General features: G+C 46.2%; 1 protein-coding gene across 1 annotated transcript in view; it reads left to right on the top strand.

Annotated features, from left to right (window-relative positions):
- The window catches only part of fbxw8 (F-box and WD repeat domain containing 8), a gene marked incomplete at its 5' end in the record, with an annotated part of 32,644 nt that overhangs the window by 1,521 nt on the left and 5,413 nt on the right, over positions 1-25,710 (top strand). Inside the window, 7 exons of the mRNA XM_080003769.1 lie at positions 2,743-2,847; positions 3,780-3,944; positions 4,046-4,134; positions 5,448-5,605; positions 6,672-6,868; positions 7,330-7,548; positions 19,637-19,764. Coding sequence (XP_079859895.1) covers positions 2,743-2,847; positions 3,780-3,944; positions 4,046-4,134; positions 5,448-5,605; positions 6,672-6,868; positions 7,330-7,548; positions 19,637-19,764 — 1,061 coding nt within the window. The remainder of the gene's footprint in view (positions 1-2,742; positions 2,848-3,779; positions 3,945-4,045; positions 4,135-5,447; positions 5,606-6,671; positions 6,869-7,329; positions 7,549-19,636; positions 19,765-25,710) is intronic.

Below are 25,710 nucleotides of genomic sequence, written 5' to 3' on the forward strand. Positions count from 1 at the left end.
CACTCTTGCAGGCCAGCTTCAAGGTCAGGAAGTTACGACGGAGCTCTGGAGGTGGAATGCCAGACAGTATGGGGAGAAACTCGACAGGGGTTGATGGCAGGGCACCACTAATTAGCCTCATGGCGGTGTTAAGCACAGCATCAACACAGGCTGTATGGCGGCTGTGACTCCATGCAGGGGCGGCATACTCAGCCGTGGAGTATGCAAGGGCAAGGGTAGAGGTGCGCAGGGTGGTGAAGTTTGCACCCCATCCAGTGCCAGCCAGTCTCTTCAGGAGGTTTACACGGGCAGCGGTCTTGGCAGCAACTTGTTGGATGTGTGGCTTGAAGGTGAGGCTACGGTCAAGTGTGACACCGAGATATTTAGGGTTGGGGTCATGCCTGACGATGGTGCCGTACTAGTACTACACATACATATATAAATACTGTACATACAGTGCTGCTTGAAAGTTTGTGAACCGCCCCCAGACATGGTCACTGTTTTTGTGAAAAAACATTAAAATAACCTTATTAAACATACATCCAAATCCCAATTTGTAAAGCACACCTTCCAAACAATGGACACACACACAAAAATAGATATATTTTCATTATTTCAACAAAGGTGGTTTATTTCACAAAAACTTAAAATTGAACATGTGCAAAAGTATGTGAACCCTTTTATTAGTAGCTTGTGGCTCCTCCTTTCGCAGCCATTACTTCAACCAAACGTCTTCTGTAACCACTAACCAGTCTCTCGCATCTGCTTATGGGGATTTTTGCCCACTCCTCCTTGCAGAGCCCAGCCAGTTGAGAGGTTGGAGGGACATCTGGTATGTATCAACTTCTTCAGGTCTCGCCACAACATTTCAGTTGGATTAAGGTCCGGACTTTGACTGGGCCAATCCAGAGTACGAATCCTCTTTCTCTGAAGCCGTTCCTTTGTAGTTTTGCTGTAATGCTTTGGGTCATTGTCTTGTTGCATAATCCATTTTCGTCCCAGCTTCAACTCCCTGACTGATGGCAGGAGATTCTGGTCAAGAATTTTGTTGATACGCCTGAGAATACATGGTTCCTTGGATAATATGGAGTCGCCCAGGTCCAGAAGCAGAAAAGCAGCCCCAGACCTTCACATTTCCACCACCATGCTTCACTGTTGGGGGGAGGTTCTTTTCTTCATATGCCGTGTTGGCTTTTCTCCAAACACGGTGGTTTTGATTGTGACCAAATAATTCAGTTTTGGACTCGTCTGTCCAAAGAATGGACTTCCAGAAGGCCTCTGGTTTGTCCAAGTGCTCTCTGGCAACGTTGAAACGGGCAGCTTTGTTATTTTTTGAGAGCAGAGGCTTCCTTCTAGCAACCCTCCCGTTAATGTCATGGCCATTCAATTTTCGTATGATTGTAGACGCATGCAAATTTGTCCTAGATAAACCAGAGAGGTCTGAAACTTTCTAGAGGTGATGTGTGGGTTGGCCTTTACCTGATTTATCATTCTTCTGGTGATTCTGGGTGATAGTTTTGATGGGCGTCCACTTTTAGGCGGCGTTGCTGTCATGTTGAAGGCTCCATTTGTAAATTATTTGTCTTAGAGTAGACGGATGGAGCTGGAATCTTTTGGAGATGGTCTTATGGCCCTCCCCAGACTGATGGGCTGTCACTACCCTCTTCTTTATGTCCTCAGATTTCTCCTTTCCTCTCGGCATTGTTGATTTGTATGGGACCACAGTGGTTTGGTTGGTTTCCTCTCTCTTTTAACTAGTGCAGGCCAAATCCTTTCCCAAGGATGTCTCATTTCATTTGTCTGCTTAAATGATTCATGTAGCACCCAATTGTGTTTGACCTGAGTCTGTTACCTGCTTGACTTAACCAATGCAGCTGGGGGTTCACTTACTTTTGCACATACACTAATTCCATGTTTCATGTGTTTTTTGGGCTACTTAAACAAGTCCCACTGAACAAGTACATGCAATTGATAAACATATATCTGACATTTCATACATAAAAACTGGTGATGATAAAATAAGGAAATCATGGTAAAACAACAGAAACATCTAAACTGCTCAAGGGGTTCACGTACTTTCAAGCAGCACTGTACATAAATACATACACATACATACATTGTGTGTGTGTGTGTGTGTGTGTGTGTGTGTGTGTGTGTGTGTGTGTGTGTGTGTGTGTGTGTGTGTGTGTGTGTGTGTGTGTGTGTGTGTGTGTGTGTTTATGTGTGTATGTATGTATGTATGTATGTGTGTATATATATATATATATATATATGTGTGTGTATATTCACACACACACACACACACATGCATTCATCCATACATACTGTATATACATAGATACGCACATACATACAGGACATACATACTGTATATACATAGTGATACATACATACATACATACATAATACATACATACATGCATTTGTTTTCACTTAATTCCCTTGTTTTTTTTGTATTCTGGCATTACCGCAGCGAAAAATAATGAGGTACAAATTAAAATGAGATAAGAAATGACAAATCTACACAAGTTAACATGAAGTGAGTAACATGTTACAGTTTTGCCGCATTACTAATTAAAGGTGGCGTCCAGTAGTTACAGTAGTGAAAAAGTAATGACATACATACTGTGATACCAGCACTCACACTGGTATCACTCCATGTGTGTGTTTAGACTGACGCTGATGATGGGGACGTCAAGTGTAAGACAACTGACCACAATAAGTGAAAACTGTCATATGTGATGTTTAATTTTCCATTCACAGAACGAAGTCAATGACATTCCCTTCTTTGACATCGAGCTGCCTTACGAGATAGCTTTGAAGATATTCCAGAATCTGGACTGCATTGAGTTGGGACGATGTGCTCAGGTGAGATTTAAGAGAACCTGTAATGCAATGGAGTGATGTGAATAGACATAGAAGTCCCTCTAAACTCACCTTTTCCGTCTCGCTTTCACCTTTTAACCCCAACCCCACCCCACCCTCACTTTAGGGCCTGTCTTTACAATCATGCACATTTTCACTTCTGGTTTTAAATATATAAAATATATTCTTTTGTGTCTTTGGGTACCTAGCAAAACACAATATAAATACTATGTGTTATTACATTGCACAATGCGCATTCCGAGAGTTGTGCTGTGTAGACCGCATAGTGGTTGCTCTGCGAGACAAGCAACCAGGAGACTACAGACCGGAGGAGCCGATACGGCCTTCAGTCTAAACTCCGAAAATTGTAACTCGGGCTGTGTTTCAGAGAACCCGGAAAACTGTAAAACGTACTTAACGCGATTAAACCGGAACCTTTGTGTTGCTGCCTGCAGCTACATTTATTGTTATTGTTGTTATTTTCTATTGTTATCATTATAATCATTGTTATTATTGTTATTATTAGAAATGCCAGAAAGTTTTTATTATTATTGTTTTATACTTTTAAATAAGCTATGCTGTCATCGGACAAATACCATCGGAGGATATTTGTCTGTCTGTGTCCATCGCATGACCTGTGGAATGTCAAGAGACACTTTTTTTAAACACATTTGACACCAACTTCATCCCTCCCTCTTCGTCCTACAATTCACCACATTTTGACTAAACAACTAATCATCACGATTGCTCCTCCGAGAGAAGGATAATCACGCGCAACAAGAGATTGGAAAAAAACACAGTTGAATAAACAAAAATGCGACCTCTTCCTTTAACATCCATAGCAATAAAAGAGAGTGCCACACTCAGGTGGGTGTGCAAGGGAGTGTGTGAGACAGATGCTGTGTGTGATGCGATGCGTCGCGTTTCCCCCCCAGGTCAGCAAGGCGTGGAACGTGCTGGCAGAGGACGGGGTCCTTTGGTACCGAATGTGCCAGAAGGAGGGTTACCACCCGGGGGCCGACGTGTCCCACTCCCCCTGCTGGAAGAGCACGCTGCGAGACTGCAGGAACTCCGACAACACCGTCCGCTCCAACTGGAAGGTGGGGGCATTGGGCCTGGGTTCCTTCGATGCGACGTCCGGTGTTTCTGATCCTCTGCTGGGTGTTCTCATATGTTTTTGTTATGTTTTATTTCTATTAAGAACCGCGTGGGATCCATCAGCCAGCTGCAGTTTGAGCTGGGAAAGGTGCTCTGTGACGTCAGCTCCTGTGACTCCTTCGTCCTGGCGGGGTAAGTCCCCACACCTCACAACCTGCACACAAGTCACACTTTTAGTAGAGGCAGGGGCAAAATTTGAGTGTCATGCAGTGTTTCACCCTCTAGAAATAAACACATTTCAAATAAAAACGAATGGAAGCGAGGCCACATGTTTTTTTTTTGTTTTTTTTTTATGTAAATAAAACCATAAATTTTCATTGAAAGGAGCGTATACTGATGCAAATCAACACATTTCCGGATCACTTGATGTAGCACTGGATATCTCCTCCCCCACCAAAACCAAAATTCTTACATTTGTTTTGTGAAAGCACATTGATGGAGGTTGGCATGCCATCACTCGAAGTTCAAATTTAAACCGAAAATGGAGAAATAAAATGTCTTTTATTAAGGCCGTCTTGCCGCCAAATGTTGCAACGCGTGCTATGAACGGGGTCAGATGTGGCCCCGCTTGGTTCACATGACGTCACCTTGTTAAGAGATGGCGGTGTGATTAGCAGACGACTGAGTCGAGTCTGAAGCATTTGGGAGGGGATGGCTATGAGCGGTGAGGGTCCACAGGGGCCCGACAGACTGAGCAGCGTCTCGGGGGACGCTGCAGTCAGATTCCCCGGGGTCCTGCCGAGTCTCACTGGATCCAGGACACTGTTTGTGTCTGCCGCTGGTTTTAGCTTTGCCATGTGGGAGGGATGATGAATCCCCTTTCAGAGCGTGAGAGCATTTCACTCAAGCCCCTCTCCCGCCCAAATCTCTTTGGGGAAGTTCTGGAGACGGATAGAAAAGCTGGAACCAACACCGATGTGATCTGTGATTCCTAAAGGGAGTTGACACATTGGACTTGACTTTGGGGTTAGAGCAGCACTGTGTAAAGTTCTCTCGTGTTGTGGGGTTAGAGCAGCGCTGTGTAAAGTTCTCTCGTGTTGTGGGGTTAGAGCAGCGCTGTGTAAAGTTCTCTCGTGTTGTGGGGTTAGAGCAGCGCTGTGTAAAGTTCTCTCGTGTTGTGCCTGGAGCTGTTGACACAGTGAGTAAACCACCTTAGATTACAATAAACTTATCAATGCACCCTCCCGCAGACCCTGGAGTTCAATCAGAACATATTTACCATGACAATATTAATTTGAATTATCAACCATTTAGCATTTCAAGGCCAAGTAGAAGCAAAGATAAATCGTATAATAATAATTTTTGGGGCATTCATCTATTGTATTGATTTTGTGGCCCACAAGTGATGGACGTCTGCCTCAACAGTTGTCTCGTCTTAGAAAATCAAATACAACACGATACACAATAGGCGTCTTATGTTTTTGCTTGTTTTGCTTGTGTTCCAGGTACACATCGGGCGATGTGCGACTGTGGGATACGCTCCACTGGGACTCTGCCGCGTCCTTCCTGAAAGCCAACAGCCTGTCGGCGAACACGGAGCCGCGCCCGCCCGTCGGCCACGTGCAGGTCAGCGGCTCGCTGGCAGCGGCCGCTTACGAGGACGGTGAGACTGGGAAGCCGTGGGAGTCAAAGGCTGGGGAGCGACCCGCGCGCAGGGGTTTCGATTGGGTCGCCAAAACAGACGGCAGATTTTCTTCCTTGGTCGGTCAAAATGGACAAATTATCTATAAAATGACATGACATAGTGTATTGGCGAAACTACCAACGTAACGTAGTCGCACCTTTCAACCACACGAGGGCGGTCATGTAGGCGTAGGCGACATGACTACTGTATCTACCAACCAAACACAGCCTACAGTGTAGGCTACGCTCAGTCGCCATGTGTTCTGAAAAGGTAGGCGATGAGATGGTAATATCTCTTTATGCTTTTAAGCTATCAGTGCCGTAAAAATACTGCATTTATTTTATTCTATCTTTACACCCGTAAATTTTTTTTTTATCTTCATAGCATTTTCTAATGCGGTCTTCAGACAGATTCACGTAGTTGGTAATTAAACAAGCAAACAGATGGTTTGGGGGGAAAAAAACAAGCTATGGAATAGTGGGACAACAAAAAAAGGATGTATATATTTTAAAATATATGTATTTTTTAAGATTGTTCTAAAATATTTTACAATCATTTGTCTATTGTAACAACAACAACAATAATAATAATAATAATAATAAATTATTATCTTAATGCATGTGGCTGTAGAATGAGTCTTAAAATGTTAAATTAAATGTCAAATTATCTCCAGAATGTCCCGTATATATGTTTACGTTTTTCCACGAGCGACAATATATACAAGGTAACATCGGGTTGTAATTGAAGTAGTAGAAGTAATTCAGCTTTTTTCTGGATTTGACCGTACTCTTTGCCGCTCTCACCTTTGTGTACTATCCTGCTTTCATCTACTAACATCTTATCCTGTTTATCCGATTTGTCGGAATCCATCTGTGTGCAGCGTTATATGTTAACAACATCATGTCTACAAGCCAGTGTCATTACCAGGAGTCAGAGCCTCACCATCTGCAAAGTCTCCTGGTCTCATATTATTGGATGTTTCATTGGGGCTTGGCAGGGTCAGTAAGAGAATGACTTGTGCGTGCGTGCGCTGTCCTACCTGCAGGCTGTGTGGATCTGTGGAGCACGGAGACGGGAGGGGAGCCCATCCTGCACTACCAGAGCCCCGGGCGGCTCCGCGCCCTCGGCCTGAGCGCCGACAGCCCCGCTCTGGCCTCGGCGTCGGGGCCTGACGTCCGGCTCGACCACGCTGACGACCGCGGCTACTGGAGGACCCTCTGCCACACCCACTTCCCCAAAACGGTCAGTTTACTGTTCAGCTGGGCTCCCCGTCCTTGCTCCTTCCTTCTACCCCTCGGAAGATGCTGGAAGATGGTTGAACTTGTTGAACAAACCCTCCAAGCCCTTATGTAGGCTTAAACTATGTCGTCAATTTCAGAATTAAACAGAATTTTGAGAATTTGACGTGACTTTGATTCCTTGGGGGCCCAGCTTCATGTGGCATCATGGGCGTCTCTGATTTTAGGGAAGGTTTTTTTAATGTTCAGTGAAAGATTGCAACATATATCTATGCTTGGAATTCTGTCTTGGAATAAATAAGGTAAAAGGTTTATCTTTCTATCTGCATACAACATGAAACAGCCTGTTGTAAATAACCCTAATATTTCCATTTTATTCCCGTTGATGTCCACGGAAACTTTCCACCTTTTGAATATTCCCGGAAATGATGTTCGGAAAAGTAAAAGCGTGTTCCCGTGCTGCAGGTGGAGAGCCTGGTGCTGGTGCCGGGTAGGGCCCAGCAGCGCCCCCTGGTGGCGGTGGCCGCCGGGGAGAGCGTGTACCTGCTCGACCCGCGGGACGAGGAGCCGAGGAGCCTGCACTCCGTGTACGGGCAGCCGGTCACCTGCCTGGACGCCGGCTACGCCCACGCCGCGCTGGGCGTGAAGAGCAGCGGCTGGGCCATGCACGACGGAGGAAACAAGGTGGGTTACATTCAAATTGACACCACATTTAAGATAAGATGAAGATAACATTTTATTAATCCCTGGGTTGAAATCCACATCTTCACAATTTGTTCATTTGAAATGAAATCTGTTTAAATTATTAAATTATACAGAATTCAATACAAAAAAAATAAATAAGTTAATTTTAAATTATTAAATTAGACTAAATAGGAAAAAATATATAATACAAGATGTTTTTAAATGCAAATAAAATAAATAAATATAAATAAATAAATATAAATATAAAAATATCTAAGGTACATTTAAACACACTTGTCACAGTGCAACAGTGTGAAATGCACAAATGACCAGACTGTGACCCTCCCAATCCCTGTATGATTACAGTAAACACAGATTCCCTCATTGTGGATTCTATATAACTGTGATTACATTTCATGTTGTCCTGGCTGTCCTTGAGCAAGACACTTAACCCCCTAACTGCTCCCCGGGCACCGCTATATGCAGCCACTGCTCCTAGATACGTCAGTTACTAGGATGGTGAAATGCAGAGAAATGCATTTTGCTGCCTCAGTACTTGTACTGAGGTACTCTGCGCAATGACAATTAGTTAAATCTAATCTAATCTATTATTTTCAAAATGTCACTGCTGCATTTGGAGTATTTGGTGTCATCATTTTAAAATAAACACAGTAGAATTCAACATCGCCGTCCAGATTGTATTTCAAGGTATTTCGCAGCCTTGGCAGGCATTTCTGTCTTTCACTTTTTAAAAGCAAGACCCCGCTATTCCTTTTTTGTTTTTGTGTGTTTTACTGTGGCTGTGAAAAATGGATCTGAAAAACAATGTAGGTTTTGCTTTTCGAGTTGCCTTGTTTCACACAGTTTGTAAGACAATAGAACTCTAAATTTCTCGGAATATGAGGTCTATTATTATTATTGTTGTTATTATTATTATTATCATTATTATTATTGTTATTATTATTATTATTGTTATTGTTATTATTATTATTAATAATATTATTTAGTTTAACATGATGAACCTCTTTTAATATGGAATTTAATATATAAACAGATATTATTTTTCATACAAACCTGGAAAACACAACAACATTATTATTCTACTTTGTGCAACACATTCCATGAATCTCATCTTTGACAACCTCAGAGAAGATGAAGCCTGGATAGCACCTTCAGTAATCACCTGGATTTGGGGAGGAAGGTGTGAGCGTTCCGATCACCTGTCATCACGTCGTCGCTGCGTTCCGCAGGCGGCTCTGTTGTTCTGTTCCAATTAACACCTCAGAACAGTGCCTCTCTGCGATGGAGGGTTCACATACAGACTATGAACAGATGCATTCCTGTCGTGTTAGGAAATGTACCATCAGTCCTACATACAGGGATAAAACTTTGAAATTCATGTGTCTTTAAAAATATGGACAAATTTAGCAGTAGCGAACAAGAGATAAGAGATAACTGAACTACACTATGTCTTCTGTTTATTTTGGATATTGTGCAGTTGAATTGTCCCAATCAGTACGTAATCGTCTAATTGCAATAATATGAGCGCATGGCGATCATTTTTTTAAAGGTGTTAGTTTCCACAATCACAGGTTTCCATCCAAATCGATTTCAAACAAATGTTGGAAATGATGCACTAAATCGAATGTGAATTTGTTGGGTCTCCATCGGTTGGGTCAAAACAAATTCTCTTATCGTTTAATTCTATTATACTATGACAGTGGCGTAAACGACACAGAAAAGACAATTTAAGCTGTTGATCTCAGTTTCTGCTAACGTCAACTCAAATATCACGATCGTGTTATAGTATTTCACAAAAAGCTTTTATCTGGAGCTTATGTATATAAAGCACCACGCCTTCTTTTTGAGAAGGGAGGGTTAACGTTTTAAAGTCGTTTTTCTTCAGGGAAACGATGATTCATTCCGGCGCCTGGGTTTCGACGGCCGCTGTGAATTGGAAGTTGCAGCACGTCCTCCTCCCAAGGCCGCGCGCTTCCGTCTGCAATTATCCCACCATTTCTGAAAAGCAAACTTGCGCGCACTCTGTGGTGAATAGGTAGTTGGTCGTCCTGAGATAATGGAATTGATGGCGTGTTTTCAAGGCCTCCTTTGTTCCCTCTGCACGTTACAAAGCCAGGCTCAGGTGCCGAAGCCAAATTACACCTTTTGGCTGAGATGCGGCCGTTAAAATGATCGGGCGGCGGTTTGCGGCGCTGCACTCCACTTTGAAAGTTGACAAATCAAACATCAGGGGCTTGAAAGTCAACTGGCCTCAAACCGGGGCCGGGGGTTGTCAGGTCGTTTGCTGAAGAGTGATTGATGTAGCGATCCATCCATCTGTGGCCAACCCAGTTCCTCCAACACCGACGGGTTAAAAGGAAGATCCGCTTTTCTAATTCATCGTAGTTGTATTTTACATTGTCATTTAGCCAAAGCGACGGACAACTTATCCAAACACCGATAGAGGCGGCCATGGAAGGCTCATCGGGAGCAGTTACAGGTTCAGTGTCTTGCTCAAGGACGCTTCAGCATGCTACTAGGTGGAGCTCGGTATCGAACCGCCTACCTTTCGATCACTAGACGACCCGTTCTACCTCTTGAGACACTGATGTGTTGCTTAAATAATAGGGATGCAACGATTTATCGGCCGTACATCGGTGTCGGCCGATGTTCACCTTGTTGACCGGCACCGTCCTGTCAGCAGATAAGATGACGTTCATCGACAGCAGCGGCCGATGTTTATCCGCCGTTTCCCACACAAAGACTTAACTTGGGCGTGACGCCCATTTTAGCATTTTTATTTTTTCATGTTTTTTATCCGCCCGAGAGAATGACGCCACGATTTTAGAAGACACGTCTCTCTGGAGCGCTCCAAACAAGAAGCGGTGCTGCGTTCAGGGGAACTCGGGAAAACTGTGAGTGATGATGCATTCACTGGAACTCGGAAAATGTCGCTATCGGCCGAATTGTTATTTTAATCATCGCTGTCGTCGTTGGCCCAGAATCTCACAATCGGTGCATCCCTATGAAATAACTCTGCTGTTGAGATGCCTGGAGATGTGTTTCCCTCCTTTCCCAGGAGCTAGGCTAGTCGATCCCCTCTGCAGCCATGCATTGAGCTAACACAGTTGGCATGCAGAACTATGTGTTGAAAGATTATCAACTCTGAGTTACCGTCAAAGATTTTATTAAATTTTTTTTTTTTGCCAGTCTTGACTATTGGGACCAGTGAGCGTCTGTAGAGCGCCCGGTGAACCGTTCTAAGGCCGGCGCCTCGTCAATTTTTAACCATCTTCTTCCTCATGTGGACATGATGCAATTCAAACTGCAGCCGAAATTACAAATGAAAACAGCTCCAAGCAGCGTGAGGGATTTCATTTGTTCACAATTGGGGATGAATTGATACCAATACTGGTATTTGGTCAGGCTGGTACCAGGATGAAGTAGGTTTGATACTGAGGAATATCCATAGAACAGGAGATGTCTTTGGTGCAGAAAATGCACATTGACATATCGTATGTTTAACATTGTATTGGAACGACCCCGAAATCACCGCCCAACTCGATGTTGCTCAGCAGAAGGACTTTGCAAAGTGTTTCATCCTTGAACGAGGGACCCATGATTAATGTCTTCCTTATTTGTATGGTTCTGTTTTTAAGAGTTTTAATTAGTTTGGCTCTGGGCCACCGTCACCGTCACCGCTGGCGTGGTTCCCAAAACCCCCCCAGTAAAGGAAGCGGGGTCGATAAAAGCAAAACGAAACAGGAGCTTCTGGCTCGTGACCACGACCAATCTCCCGATGTGTCTGGAGGCGGAAGGTAATACCTTTTGAAAAGGCTTTCAGCGGGGTCAGCGTTTTGAGCGGGACGCCGTGGCCGGAGGGGGAGACTGAAAACGTTCTGTCGCTTTGCGGTGGAACATTGCGCGGACGGTTGTTGAGGGCGGGCGTCGGATTGAGCCGGATTGCGGTGGATTGCCCGGCGGTGACTTGATAAGGGTCGGGGGTGATGTTCTCCCGTGTGCGGTCCCATCAGAAATGAATTTCACTCTCACCTCCGGGGGGTTGGTGTGTAGGTCCTCCCTTTATCCCTCTGGGTTCTGGCCCCGATCACCAGAGCCCTTCTCCAGACGGCGCTCCGTTGGAGCCCCGCTCCCCCCGCGCCGCTCCCCCCGCGCCGCTCCTGTTTGCTTCCAATCTTGTCGTGTTACTAAGGGCCCCGTGGTGCCTAATTGCAGCTTCTGCCTTTACTTAGAAAGTGTGAAGACGCCCGGGAGCCCGGGAGACGGGCGGTTCAGCCGGGAGAGGCCGAACGGGGCTCTGGGGCCTCTGGGGCCTCTGGGGCCTCTGGGGGTTGGAGGCTGTTCTTTATCAGCAGAGAGCGGCTGCGCTCGCCCAGTGTGGGAGGGAGGAGACGGGCGCTCAGTCAGCGCAGCGTCCTCCAAGCGGAGGAGGCGCCAAACATCCTGGTTTTTAACCCTCGTACCATTCAATTTGGCAGCAGATGTGGGCTGCCGGAGCGGAACCAAAGGCACTCAGGGTTTCGCTCTTTGTCTGAGTTTCTGTCTCTCTCTCTCTCTCTGTCTCTCCCTCTGTCTGTCTCTCTTTCCTCTCTGTATCTTTCTCTCTCTCTCTCTCTCTCTCTCTCTGTCTTTCTGTCTCTCTCTATCTCCCTGTCTCCCTCTTTCCTCTCCGTATCTTTCTCTCTCTCCATTTCAAAGGGATTTAAGTGACATGGGAAACCTGCGTCTACGTTGCAAACGGAAACAAAAAGTGGGAAAATGAAACGTGACGTTGAAAACAGTCGTGTCGTGTGTCGGAGCGAAGACGACCTCAACCCACGACTGAGCATTTTAAGCGTCGCTGTTTGGATCTAGAGATGAGGCGACAAACCTCTCTCCGTCTTCTACTCTTCTGTCGCTCTATTGTCTTTATTTCTGTCTTTCTCTACATCTTCATCTTTCCCTCTTTCCCGCTGTCTGTCTGTCTGTCTGTCTGTCTGTCTGTCTGTCTGTCTGTCTGTCTGTCTGTCTGTCTGTCTGTCTGTCTGTCTGTCTGTCTCTACTCCTCCATCTTTCACTTTCCCCTCTCTCTCTTTTCCACTGGATGTCGTCGGTGAAGGTGTAGTTGTGAGGTGTAAGTGTGGCACCACAGCACCACCCAGTGGACAGAGGTGGGAGCAGCAATGATGAGGGTAAATATTATTATTTACTGCGTGTGTGTTTGAAAATGAGTGGAAATGCATTGTAGTATCTGAGATGATTCCCTGAGGAAGAATTATCCCTGCTGCTCAAAACTACAAACATAGAAATTGTGTGGGGGGAAAAAAAAATCGTTCTTTTTTTTAATGAAAATACGACTCCTCTTCAATAAACACTTGAACGTATATCGAGTGAAATAGTTTTGACCTTTTAAGTGTTAAAAGGTTTAAAAAAAACGCCGCTGTCGGGCTCATCACCTCCCATCGCGAACTCTCGTATCTACATTTTAAACTTTATTCCAAATTCACGACGGCTAACTCAGCGACTTTCCATACACAGTCACCTGAGCGGTTCTGCCCCGTCGGCGCTGCCCCAGAAGCTCCGGCGAGGCCAAACGTGTTCCGTGCTTTTTCAAATCTCTTCATCTTTTAAATCAAGGCGGCGTTTGGTGTGTGATGATAATATACTTGTCGTGATATGAGGCTAGATAACGTCTTGGAATTGGGTTATCGCTACAGATATCGTGACAAGGTTCCATGCCGTTAAGGCCGAGTTACACTTAAGTGCTGGCGGAGGGTAATAAAGTACAAGAACTTATTTACTGTATTGAGTACATCTTCAAGCATCTGTACTTGAGTATATTGAGTTTCAGAGGTTTTGACTTTCACTCCTCTACATTTCAAATATCTGTATTTCTTACATTTCTAAAACAGTTGCACTACTTTAATTGAACAAACGTGCGTGCGTGCGTAGATGGAAAATCTAAAATTAAAGTTTGGGCATTTTTTGTCTTCAGAGACAGAGAGACGGCCTCAGAGATGTAATGTGTTGGTCCCGAGGGAACCGAGCAGTACACACATAAAGTATCACGGACTGTGGATTTCATTATCAGCGGCAGGTTTGTGCTACATAGTCTTTTGAGGGGAAGGGTGAGCTCAACGTGACCGACTTCTTCGAGTTAAAGTGGTAATCCGTCGTCGGGGGGGGGGGGGATTACATCTCACGTCCCGCTGATGCCGCTGGATGTTGTGACCCGGAACGTGCCGGTCCCCGCTGAAGCCGGTGTGTTTGTTCAGAGCCGGGATCCAGATGCTCATTACCGACGCTCCGCACACGTTGGCATTTCCTCACGCGGAGCTCGAACACGGAGCTCGGCCAGAGCTGCTCCCACAAACATGGCGTCCGTCGCCGCCTTTGTTTCGACAAACAGGTATCGTTTCTACGCAGATAGTTATTTAGGTGTATATTGTGTGTGTAATTATGTGGTGTGTGGTTATGGGCGGTGGGACGTTGTGTGTTTTTTTTTTTTTTTTTTTTTTCGACCGGATCGCTTCTCTTAATTAAGAAAACCAATTTGAGGTCTCCTTCCAACGGGGGCTTGAGTGGCTGCCAACACAATAGCGACTCACTCTGTGTAATCAGATGAGCTGGGAGCAGCTCCGGCCAGTGCCCATCCAAGAGGCACAAATCATCCTTCTAATGGGTGTCGTGGTTGTGATTTTGCAAATTACTGTTCCATGAAGAAGATTAAGCCTTCAAAAGGGGGTCGACTTGGGGGCGGGGTGGACCTGCTTGACGGGTCTCTCATTGGCCTTCGAGCGCCGCGGCCTCGTGTTCACCTTTCCCTCCGACTGTTTGCTCCGTGGAGCCGACATGAATCAGTCCCTGATATTACCCTGGAAGCATTGTGGCGAAGTGTGAACCCAAACTCGAGGCTTCAGATTGTGTCCGGAGACCGGACTTGGGAAGCCACGGCCATCTCCCCCCCCCCTTGTCTCCGGCCTGGCGTGTGTCATCATATACAGGCACCGTTCACCATTCAAGCATGGCGTTCATCGGTGCCGGACTGACGAGCGCCCCCGACAGGAAGCCCCGGAAGCGACCACCGGCGCCGCCAACGCTCGTCCTCCTTCTCAGCCTCCGTAGCAGAACGCCGCTCGCCTGGTCGCTGGACGTCTGTCCGTGCTCGTGCCGACGAGAAGGAGTTGAGGGGTATGAGCGGGGTCGTTTCGGGGGGCGGAGCTTGGTCGGAGATTGACAGGTCTGGGGGCGGTTGGAGGGGTTTTACCTGTTGCTCGGTGATCACTCTAATGAGCAACAGGCATACAGCCACCCTGCTCGCCGGGCCCAATTTCCTCCAAAACAAAGTGTCTGCACCGGTCTGTCTGTTTGGAGAGCTTGAAATCTCAGCAGCCATCGAGGAGACCTTCCACGCGAGGAGTGAATCACTCGCTGCGCTCACATGCGCTCAGCGCCTCAGTGTTGGGGTTGAGGGAATGATGTGCTGAGGTGTTTGGAATAATGCCATTACCGAAAAACCTGAGTTTACATGGCGAGTGGCATAGTGGCATACACCCAACAAATATAAATCTGGTAAACTTGATCATAATGTAATGATAATACTCCTACTATAATAATATACTATACTGTATATGTGATAATACTGTACTGTGCTGTATATCTCCATACTCACTTTATTCACATGCACATTACTGTACATATCTGTATATACAAATAGTCTATCCCATATACATAACTCTATCCCCTTCTATTTTGTACCCCCACTTTGTATTGTCTTTTGAGTCTTATTTTATTTTCATTTTATTTTATTTATATGATTCTATTCACAAACTGCATAACGTTTTAGGAATCAGTTCGTTTCAGTTAGTTGCTAGGTAGGAATTAGGTTAGCTTTTTTGTTTAGTTTAGTAACTATTGTGCATAATCTCCGGGTGCGTTGCAAAGACATTTCACTGCATATATGTATGAAAGTATGTATATGTATGCGACAAATAAAACTCTTGAATCTTGATAATAATATCTAACATCATGTGATTATAATATTGTAATATACGTATTATATAATTTGCTAAACAGTTAAAGCTCCGAGTGCTGAGACGCAGTACCGGTTCCAGGCTAAACAACAGATTTGCGGAAAGATTTCGCCATTTTTTTTTTTTTTAACTTGTATGGAAAATGAAAAATGCCCCCAAGAGAAAACTTCCCCCAATTCTCTAACATAAGTTAGAGAATTGGGGGAAGTTTTCTCTCTCTGCTTTGTCGGTTTTCCGTGCTGGTTTACCTGTGTTTTTATTTCAGATTTAGATTTATTTGTTTTCTACTTCATTTAGTGAAAACTGTTTGTTTGTTTGTTTTTGTCAGCGCTCGTTACTTCTAAATAACAGATCCTGCAGTTCTGTAACAGGGCAGAGGAATACGCCGATCACGTCCCAGTTAAAGTCTTTCCGCGCCACAATAAATCCAGTGATCGAGGACCAATCCTTGGGTCGGGTCGTGCTTGCACCTATTTTGAGTTTTAACTCTATTAAGATAATCCGGGTAAGGTGTTGACATGAAATTTGCAATATTCCTGATATTCTCTTAAACCGACTGTGATCCATTTATTCAAGTGCATGTAAATGCACTGATTGTTAACTGAGTCAACCTTTTGCATCTCACCTGGATTCCAGCACCTGCATAAACCACAGGTTCCCTCCCCCCAAACTGATTCCGTGACAACAATGCCGCTTTGTTGTTTTCTCGAAAAAGAGCTACAAAACGCACTCGGCGCAAACGATCCTCCTGAAACTTGTGGTTGTGAAGAACAGCAGGCGCAGCCCCATTTCTGCACCCGCCCTCTCCCTCCTTTACCTCATCCCTCCCCAGAGAGACCCGCGTCCAAATCCTATCAAGCTGTCATTTCAAAGTCCAGTGTGCAATTTTGAGCGTCGTCCCGGAGCGATACGCAATTAAGGCTCCGCTTGGCCCAAATAAAGAGGGGGTGCGGGTGCGCGCACACACACACACACACACACACACACACAGCAAACACACACAGCAAACCCTCTGGCACCCTCTCAAGGCTTACATCATAGGTCCCTTCTTCCTCCGCTCTGTGGCTCCATTGATCTGTCTCACTTTCTCTCCATCTTCCTCTTTCTTCTGTCTTCCCACCTCTGTCTTTGGTCCCTCACTCTCCTCCTCCACCAACTGTTTTGTCACCCTCCCTCCCTCCCTCCCTCCCTCCCTGTTTCTCTTTTTGTCTTTTATCCTTTCAATTATTCAAAGACAGCTTTGCCTGGCGCTCACCTCGTTTGTTCTCTCCCATTTGGAGGAGAAAACACTAATTGCCCAATTAAGCCGACTCCGGATTACATCATTGTAACTTGGTTAAAAAAAAAAAAAAAGTGTTTTCTGCGGCTCTCAAGCTTCAGGGAGGTTGATGTGCGTCTGATTCTCTCCGTCTGTTTGTAGGAAGCCATTAGGTTGATTAGGGTTTTTTGTTTTGGCTTTTTGTTTGGTTTTTTTGTTCCTTTGTTCTCTCCGGGGGTTTGCGAAAAAGCTGCAGTGCTTTTAATTAATTAACGCTGTGGCGTGTCCCCGCTGCCACGCTTTGCATAATTTATCTGCGTGATAGTTGGGTGGCTTGATGTTAAATTTGATCATTTTGGATCAAATGGAAATCAGCGGATGCTCCTATTAAAGCCACGGCCGTCGCATCGGCTCGGGCCGAGTTTGGAGCAGGGTGACGCCAACACTGATTTGATTCTAACTCCATCGGCCTCAGCTACGACCGGGCCGCGAGCGACGGCAAATGTCCTCACCGAGCCCAAAAGGAGCGTAACGGCGGACGTGGAGGACCTTTTGAAGAGCGCATAACCGTTTTACTCTGCGCTGTGACGGAGGCTTTTCGGCCGCGGTGGACTTTGTGCAAACGGCCACGCGAGTGCACTGGTCACCGAAACCAAACGGGTGTTTATGTGTGAAGCCATGACACTGCATCCTTTGAAATACGCAAACATCGCACGCCACAGGTGGAAGCGGGGCGTCCACAGCTGCAGTGCTTCAGCACAGGCGTCGCCGAGTTCATTCTGTTCTACCGGGGGGCGGGGGGGGGGGTGGTTAAAAATAATCCCTCTTTGTAGATGAATGTATTTGTGCTTTTATTTCGCGTTGAGGTAAACATGTGGTACCGAAATTATTTTAGTCCACCGTCCAAGAATATTTTGCGCTAAATAACTGCGTTGCGATGTTTGCGTCACCCCTCTTGTGTGCATTTTGGCTCGGCCCTGCTCCTACGGTATGTACTGTATGTCCCCTCGTGCTTCATACGTTTGACGTGTGTGGTTGTGGTTATTTTAAACCCTCTTTTAGTTACGTTGACCTTGTTTTTGTTTGGGCCCTAACGCTGGTTGTTTTGTATATGCACTTGTTTTTGCAGCTCGTCCTAAGTTGTTTGTAGGTTTTAGTGTAAATGAATCACTTCTTTTAAATCCCTTATCTACCCGCGGCCCCCGGTGTGTTATGGCTCGGTCCCTCACCGCACAGCGCAGTATGTCCGAGTGGAGGTCCTTCTGTTTCCTGTTCTTTGCCATCTCTTTGCCCAGCTGAGAGGTGGACAAGCCTGTTTTTATTAAATTTTTAACCTTTTTTTATTGGTGAAATAATGACAGAAGAGACATAGAGATAACAGTTAAAAATCTTCCAACATTTTAACAAACCACCCAACCACCCACCCCCTAAATACAAAGAAAAGTAATAACAATAATAATATTAATACAAAAATAAATGTTTAAAAACCATAATGAATGAAGCAAAGATGTTGTACAGCAATATACAAAACAATAATACACAATACAATTCAGTCAAAACAATTAACAATAATAAAAGATTCCCTGGGTCAAGTAATGTTTGGTGCATCTTTAGCAGTTATAAATTTACAAACGTGATTGGACAAGTTCCCGAGGCCGCTCAAACCGGGCAGACATGTTTAGTCAGGAAGGAGGACAGACTATTCGAATAAGAGACAAAAGGCTGCCACCTTTTATTAACTGATTCCCGCCTCGTGGCCAGGCAGGGAATGGGGGTGAGACGTGTCTCTCGCCTGGCTAGAAGCGTAGCAGAGCCAATCATGTCCCTCTGGTTTGAATTACAGGTGGGGGGGTTCGGCTGGCGCTCCAAAAATGGCTAACAATGGGGCGTCCTGGTGGTTCAACCGGATAAGCGCGTTGCCATATCAGCAAAACGCCTGCCCCGGGTTCAATTCCAGCCTGCGGCCATTTTCTGCGCGTCTCTCCCTCCCACCACCACCACCACCACACACTTCCTGTCTTTCTCCACTGTTCCCTACGAAAAAAAACCAAAAAAAAAAACCTGACCAACAATGGTTCGGCTGTGCTCTCGTATTTAGGATCTTCGAAAAACAAATCGAATAGCGAGGACCAGTGAGATCCAAGCCTTGGGCTGGACCCAAACAGCAAGAGATAGATCGGCCCGGGAAGCACCGTCGAGGTCACGGTCTCAGCCCGGCTCGCTTTGCTGACGTGAGCTCTGGGAAGCACCTTAAGTTGTATTCGACGGTGCGGCCGTTTCCACCTGCACGCCACCCGAGGGCGCTTTCAGGGCCCCCCGACACAGAGTCACAGGCGATGGGGGATGAAAACCAGTTTTATTGTAGAGAGCGGGCAAGGTGGAACAAGCCGGGTGCAGATGGAAAAAATTTTGTGGCAGGGGCTCCTCTCCTGCGTGTGTGGGGATGGGGGTTTCACCTGTTGCCCGGTGATTACTCTAATGAGCAACAGGCGTACAGCCACCGGTGTGACTGCTTAGACCGCACCACCCCCGCGCCACAGACGGACGAAACCTGCTTTGGGATATTTGAGGTAAAACTGGCCTGACGTGAAGTGTCAACGAGGCTGAATCCGGAGGCGTTTAACCAACGCACCACCTGAAAGGGGAAGCGGCAGTTGGCAAACGGCGAATCCAAACTGTCGCCAGATTCATTGTGTCTGTAAAATTTAATGAGGGTCAAAAATTTACAGGCGGCGGAGGCAGGACGAGGCGAGAGGCATTGAGTTGTGTTGTGGGTGACATGTCGCCTTCCCCCCAGATCCACGTCTACAGCCTGGAGACGCTGCAGGCCGCCGCCTGCCTCGGGAACTCTCCGGGAGATTTCACGTGCGTCAACTTGAGAGACAGTCCGCCTCACCTGCTGGTGTGCGGAAACAAAGACAGGAGGTTAGCGCACGCACGCACGCACGCACCCACGCACGCACGCACGCACGCACACACACACACAAACGTGCACGCACACACATACACACACTTCCAACAGCCAGAAACACTTCATGATCACACTTCCGCAGAGATGCTAAATCCAAACGATCCATGCTCAAGAAAATATAGGGGAAAATATAGGGACATAAAAATTGTTAAATTGGCCAGCACACACACACACACACACACACACACACACACACACACACACACACACACACACACACACACACACACACAGACATGGACATGCATCATTGTCACACATCGACACACAGATGCAGAACACAAAAGGACGATGGCCAAGGAGAATATTTAGACACAAACACACTGTGTTTACGATGCTGGCAGGCAAAAAGAGACACACACACACACACACACACACACACACACACACACACACACACACACTCCCTCACTCACACTCAAAGACCTCGCCAGGCGCTACACATGAAAACAAGCTTTTTCAACAATCTTCCGCTGGGCACATTCACACCCGACGACGAGGGGGAGCTGGAATGGCGGAGAGCAGGTGTGTGGGGAGTGTTTTTTGGGGGGGGGGGCGGGCGTAGCGCCCGTAGCGTTCAATCTGTCCCTCTTCGCACCTCCGTCTCTCTCTGTCCTCCGTTTCCATCCTCCGCACCCTGGAACACCTCGAGGAAAACAAACAAAACGAAACGAAAAAAAATAATAATAAAAAAACACGCCACAACAACAGAAAAACCTGGAAAAGCATGAGGCAGACGGAGGGCAGCGACTGAAGTGAGGCGTCAAGTGTGTTTGGAAGTTGTTAGGTGTGTGTGTGTGTGTGTGTGTGTGTGTGTGTGTGTGTGTGTGTGTGTGTGTGTGTGTGTGTGTGTGTGTGTGTGTGTGTGTGAGCGTGTGCGTGTGTGCGTGCGCGCCCTGGCTCTGAGGATGAGGAAAAGACAAATAAAGGATCCATTTGCGTGTGTTGTGGTGGCTGCTAATGGAGGCGGCGCCGCGTGCCAGGCCTCGCTGGGCTGCTCGGCCCGGGCGGCCGCTCCGCTTCTCCTCGTCTTCTTTTGTCGTCGCGCGCGGAGGTCTTCGTCGGCAGGGATGAAGACAAAGGGGCGTCGCCGGTGTTTATTTTTTTTCCCCCCGAAAGCCGCTGCCTTTCACCCTTCACGTTGGCTCTGGCAACGGCGCCGACGTTCGCAAATATGTGGTAGAAAAGCCGTCTGCTCAGCTGCACATTTACCACAAAGAAAACTACTATTACGGCGTTTTTTAAAAGGGCTTACAAATTAAAATATATTTACAATTTATTAAAATATATTAATTATAAATATTCATAAGATTATAATTATTATAATTATTAATTTAATTTTGAAGTATATGAATAATTTTAGAATTATTCATTATTTTATGGAGTAATAATGAATAATAAAGTAAAATAAAGTCATATGAAAAGATGCAACAGAACTTTTTTTTAAAATTTATTCCAATTTCTATTTTATTCTTAAGCCCTGTTTGATTTATTCATGGTGTCTGTTGTGTCTAGATGTGTGTTTATGTGACGACGGATGCCCCGTCCCTCCATTACAAAACAAATCCGGGGTAGAAATAAAGCAACCTGAACCTGAGCGATTGATTGATAGTGAATATGGTGAACCGCAGTGTCGACGTTGATGACGTTGATTATTGAAATACTTGGTTCTAATCTCCATTCCACGAACGCGAGCCTCCAGGACTGGGCGCCGGTGGCCTCCAGTCCTGGTCGTAGCTTCTCTCGTGCCGCTTCCCGCGCTCCACGGCAACGGGTTTTGACTTCCGGTGAGTTGTTTCCGTTTGTGGGGTTCAGTGTGAGGTTCGCTTAAAGGAGAGAACACATTTAGTTTCCTCGTCGTGTCGGATCCACTGCAGCTTTGTCGGTAAATACTCAGTTTGTTTGAAGCCGCAGCGCTGCCTTGTGTTCAGAGGGAGGAGGAGGAGGAGGAGGAGGAGGAGGAGGAGGAGGAGGAGGAGGAGGAGGAGGAGGAGAAGACCAATGGAGACGCAGCAGACTGAGGGAGGGGGCGTGGACGGACGCCAAAGCCCTGATGCCTCTTCTCCTCCTCATCTCCTTGTCTTCTCCTCTCCTCCTCCTCTCCTTGTGTTATCCTCCTCATCTTCTCCTCCTCTCCTCGTCTTCTCCTCCTCCCCTCGTCGCCTTTTCTTCTCCTCCTCTCCTCGTCGCCTTTTCTTCTCCTCCTCTCCTTGTCTTCTCCTCTCCACGTCTTCTCCTCCTCTCCTCGTCTTTTCCTCTCTTCACCTCCTTTTCTTCTTCTCCTCTCCTCTTCTTCTCCTCCTCTCCTCGTCTTCTCCTCCTCTCCTCATCTCGTTTTTCTCCTCCTCTCCTCGTCGCCTTTTCTTCTCCTCATATCCTCGTCTTCTCCTCTCCTCCTCCTCTCCTTGTGTTATCCTCCTCATCTTCTCCTCTCCTCATCTCCTCATCTTCTCCTCCCCTCCTCGTCTTCTCCTCCTCTCCTCATCTCCTTTTCTTCTCCTCCTCTCCTTGTCTTCTCCTCTCCTCCTCTTCTCCTCCTCTCCTCATCTTCTCTTCCTCTCCTCGCCTCCTCTTCTTCTCCTCCTCTCCTCGTCTCCTCCTCTCGTCGTCTCCTCCTATCCTCGTCTTCTCCTCCTCTCCTCGTCTTTTCCTCTCCTCACCTCCTCTTCTTCTCCTCCTCTCCTCGTCTTCTCTTCCTCTCCTCGCCTCCTCTTCTCCTCCTCTCCTCGTCTTCTCTTCCTCTCCTCGCCTCCTCTTCTTCTCCTCTCCTCGTCTTCTCCTCACCTCATCTCCTCGTCTTCTCCTCTCCTCACCAGTTAAGAAAAACAGGACAGATTAGAACTGATGAGAGGGAGGGTGGGAGGGAGGGAGGGAGGGAGGGAGGGAGGGATGGAGGGAGGGAGGGAGGGAGGGATGGAGGGAGGGAGGGATGAAGGGAGGGAGGGAGGGAGGGAGCGAGTGGGGTGAGAGATCCTTTTTTATTTCAAATATCAAACAGAAAATCAGTGGTGAAGTACCATAGCAAATAATGATAATTAATAATAATAATTCCTGTAATTGCTGTATACAGTATATAGAATGTGTATGTTAATATAGAAAAAACATTGCGGCACATTGGGAAACACAGTGGGAAAGCTCCTTGGTGCAATGTCCAATTAAATAAATAAAAAAAATCCTTATTTTTAGTTTTGTTTTGTTAATTATTATTATTATTTTTTAATCTTTTAATTATATTTCATCAATGTTTTCATATTTATTCCTACCGAGCACCTCGACGTGTGGCTCGCTTCGCTTGGGCAACGATAACATTGCACACAATATTAAGGTCCAGTGTTCTGGGGTCCTCATTTGGGGAGTCCAGACCGGCTGCTTGTGTTCGGGGGACGGCAGGCCGTGCACAGCTCCGACTGGCAGCTCCTCTCTTCCCTAAACGTGCTGGTGGACGGAGAGGAGCCTGGCGGCCGGCCCGGTCCACCGCGCCCGGCCGCCCTCTCCGTCCGAACGTCATTTAAATATCCCAGCGTTTAGTTTCATCCGTCCTTGAAAAAGGAGTGACATCATTTCATTTCTTTATCAGACGCAGAGAGTCTGTGATGGGAACAGATGGGGCTCTCCGTCCCCCGGGCGCCGGCCTCTCCTGAAACCCGCTCACCAACTGGAAAGCCCTGATCTCATTAACTTTTTGGGGGACGCTTATTTTCTTTTTTTTTTTTTTTTTTTGTTGTGGCTTGTGGAGTGGTTTTGTGTGTTCCTTGCTGTTTTTTTTAATTTATTTTTTATTTTTTAATGCTTCCCTTTCTGTCTAGTCGAGTGTGGAGAATATGGAGTGGTTGAAATCAATTGCATTCGCTGTAATGGCCGCCTGGGTGATTTTAGGGTGGACTCGTCTCATCTGAGATCCTGTCAAAGTACCGACACTGACGTGTGTGTGTGTGTGTGTGTGTGTGTGTGTGTGTGTGTGTGTGTGTGTGTGTGTGTGTGTGTATATACACACACATCTATATATATATACACGTGTGTGTGTGTGTGTGTGAGTGTGTCTGTGTGAGTGTGAGTGTGTGTATAATAATTATTCATATTATTTATTAAATCTGTGGCCCGTCCAATCCAATCCAACAGAAAAGGAGCGAAATTGAGTCCAAAATGGCAACTTATTTTTAGAACCTTCCAAATGAAAATCCAACATAAAATGCGTTACGGGAAAAGAGGAAAAGTCTAGGTCAGTCATTCTGCGCCTTCCTCATATTAAAGATCATTTTTCATCCACATGAGGCCACGGACCACACTGGATGAGTTTTTGTCTCTGGGATCCAATCTGAGAAGGTTTTTATTGTTCAGTATAATAGGGAGATAACAGTGAAACTAACATTACAATGCTCGTTATTCTACACTCCAACGGCGCAACTGAGTTTAACTGTTCATCATGTTGTTGGGGGGCCCCCTGGAGCCCCTTGAAGGGGCCCTGCGAAACAACCACTGAAACAAATACATTTCTGTCATAAAATGGAGATATCTAAATGAACAGAATCTCATCAAAAAGGATTTTGCCAGCTTTTTATGAGATCAGAATGTTGGCCCCACGCACAGTGGAATTAAAGTGTAACGATACGACCAGGAGGACGGTTAAACGTTTAAATTGGTCCCATGTCCAAAAACCGGTTACCACCGGCTCAGTGTGCCAGAAACAAATTGAGGAAAACGTGGAGATCAAGATAAATAAGTTGGAGGCAGAAACCCTCACGTGAAGCGTCTGCTTCGACTCCTTTGTCTGTTTTTTCGATTTGGTTTCTTGGCTGGAAGACGGCGGTCCCTCGGGGCGACTCCTCCGTCGGGCGTGAATGGTTCCTTTGAGTCCCGGGATGAATGCGACCTCTCACGCGTTCACCCCGGTGGGCGCCGTTGGAATGGGCTCCACGCCTCGGTGACCGGGAAGAGGAGCCTCAGACGATCACATCGGAATGTCGTAGCCCGGCATCTCGGGAGCAGCCGTCATAAACTGTTGTACTACTGCCCTGAACGATGTCCAAATTCCACTTAAAAATACATAAAAATACTGGAAACTAGCTCTTGTGTTGCAAGATCAAAATTGCAAGGCTTCACCCGTTCATCTAATTGAACGGTTCCGGCAGATCAAGTTTCACTCAAAGTCAGGGCTATTCTATTCGTACAGTAGTGACGGAAGGTTGGATTCTTATTCTTATTTTTATTTTTTGAGATTCGTTCTCCACGAGTCACTCGGTGAAAGAAGTCCTTCCACGCACCATTGGTTTGGTCTCGGTCGGTTCGGCTCTGAGTCGTGGGTGAAATTCTCACAAGGATCATTTAATTCTGTCAAAACCAATGATTTAGTTGGAATTTAAAGAGCAAATCAGTGGCATTCAATATGGCTGAAATGGATTGACATTTATGGCCTTGGTCCTTAAATCTGTCCTCACTAATTGGTTTCAGTTTGCCCACTCTTTTGAGTCATTTAAAAGAATTGTTCGCTACGAATGAATCGTTTGCGAGATGTGCATCACTAACTCTTACTCGGCCATAATAATAATAATAATAATAATAATAATAATAATAATAATAATAACGGGACGCTGCCGAGGCCGAGCTGTCTGAGCGCCTCTCTGTGGTTTTCGGAAGGTGGAGGAGATCACCCCCCCCTCCGGAGGAGTGTTTTTGGGGAAGGAGCGGCCAGACCAGCCAAAGAGTTTTGACGAGCCAGGAAGCCTCCTTGACCCCGCCCTCAGGAGGGATTTTGTCTCATCCAATTAATTTGGTTGGGAAATCGACCTCGTCGCTGTATTTAAATTCTGCTCTCATTCTTTGGGCTTCTATGAATAAACTGGAGGAATATGTGGCGTCTCCAGGGTGTCTAAGGTCCTTAAAACTTCTAGGAGAAATCATGA

This window comes from Zeus faber (genome assembly GCF_960531495.2).
Source record: "Zeus faber genome assembly, chromosome: 7".
Classification (NCBI taxonomy): Eukaryota; Metazoa; Chordata; class Actinopteri; order Zeiformes; family Zeidae; genus Zeus; species Zeus faber.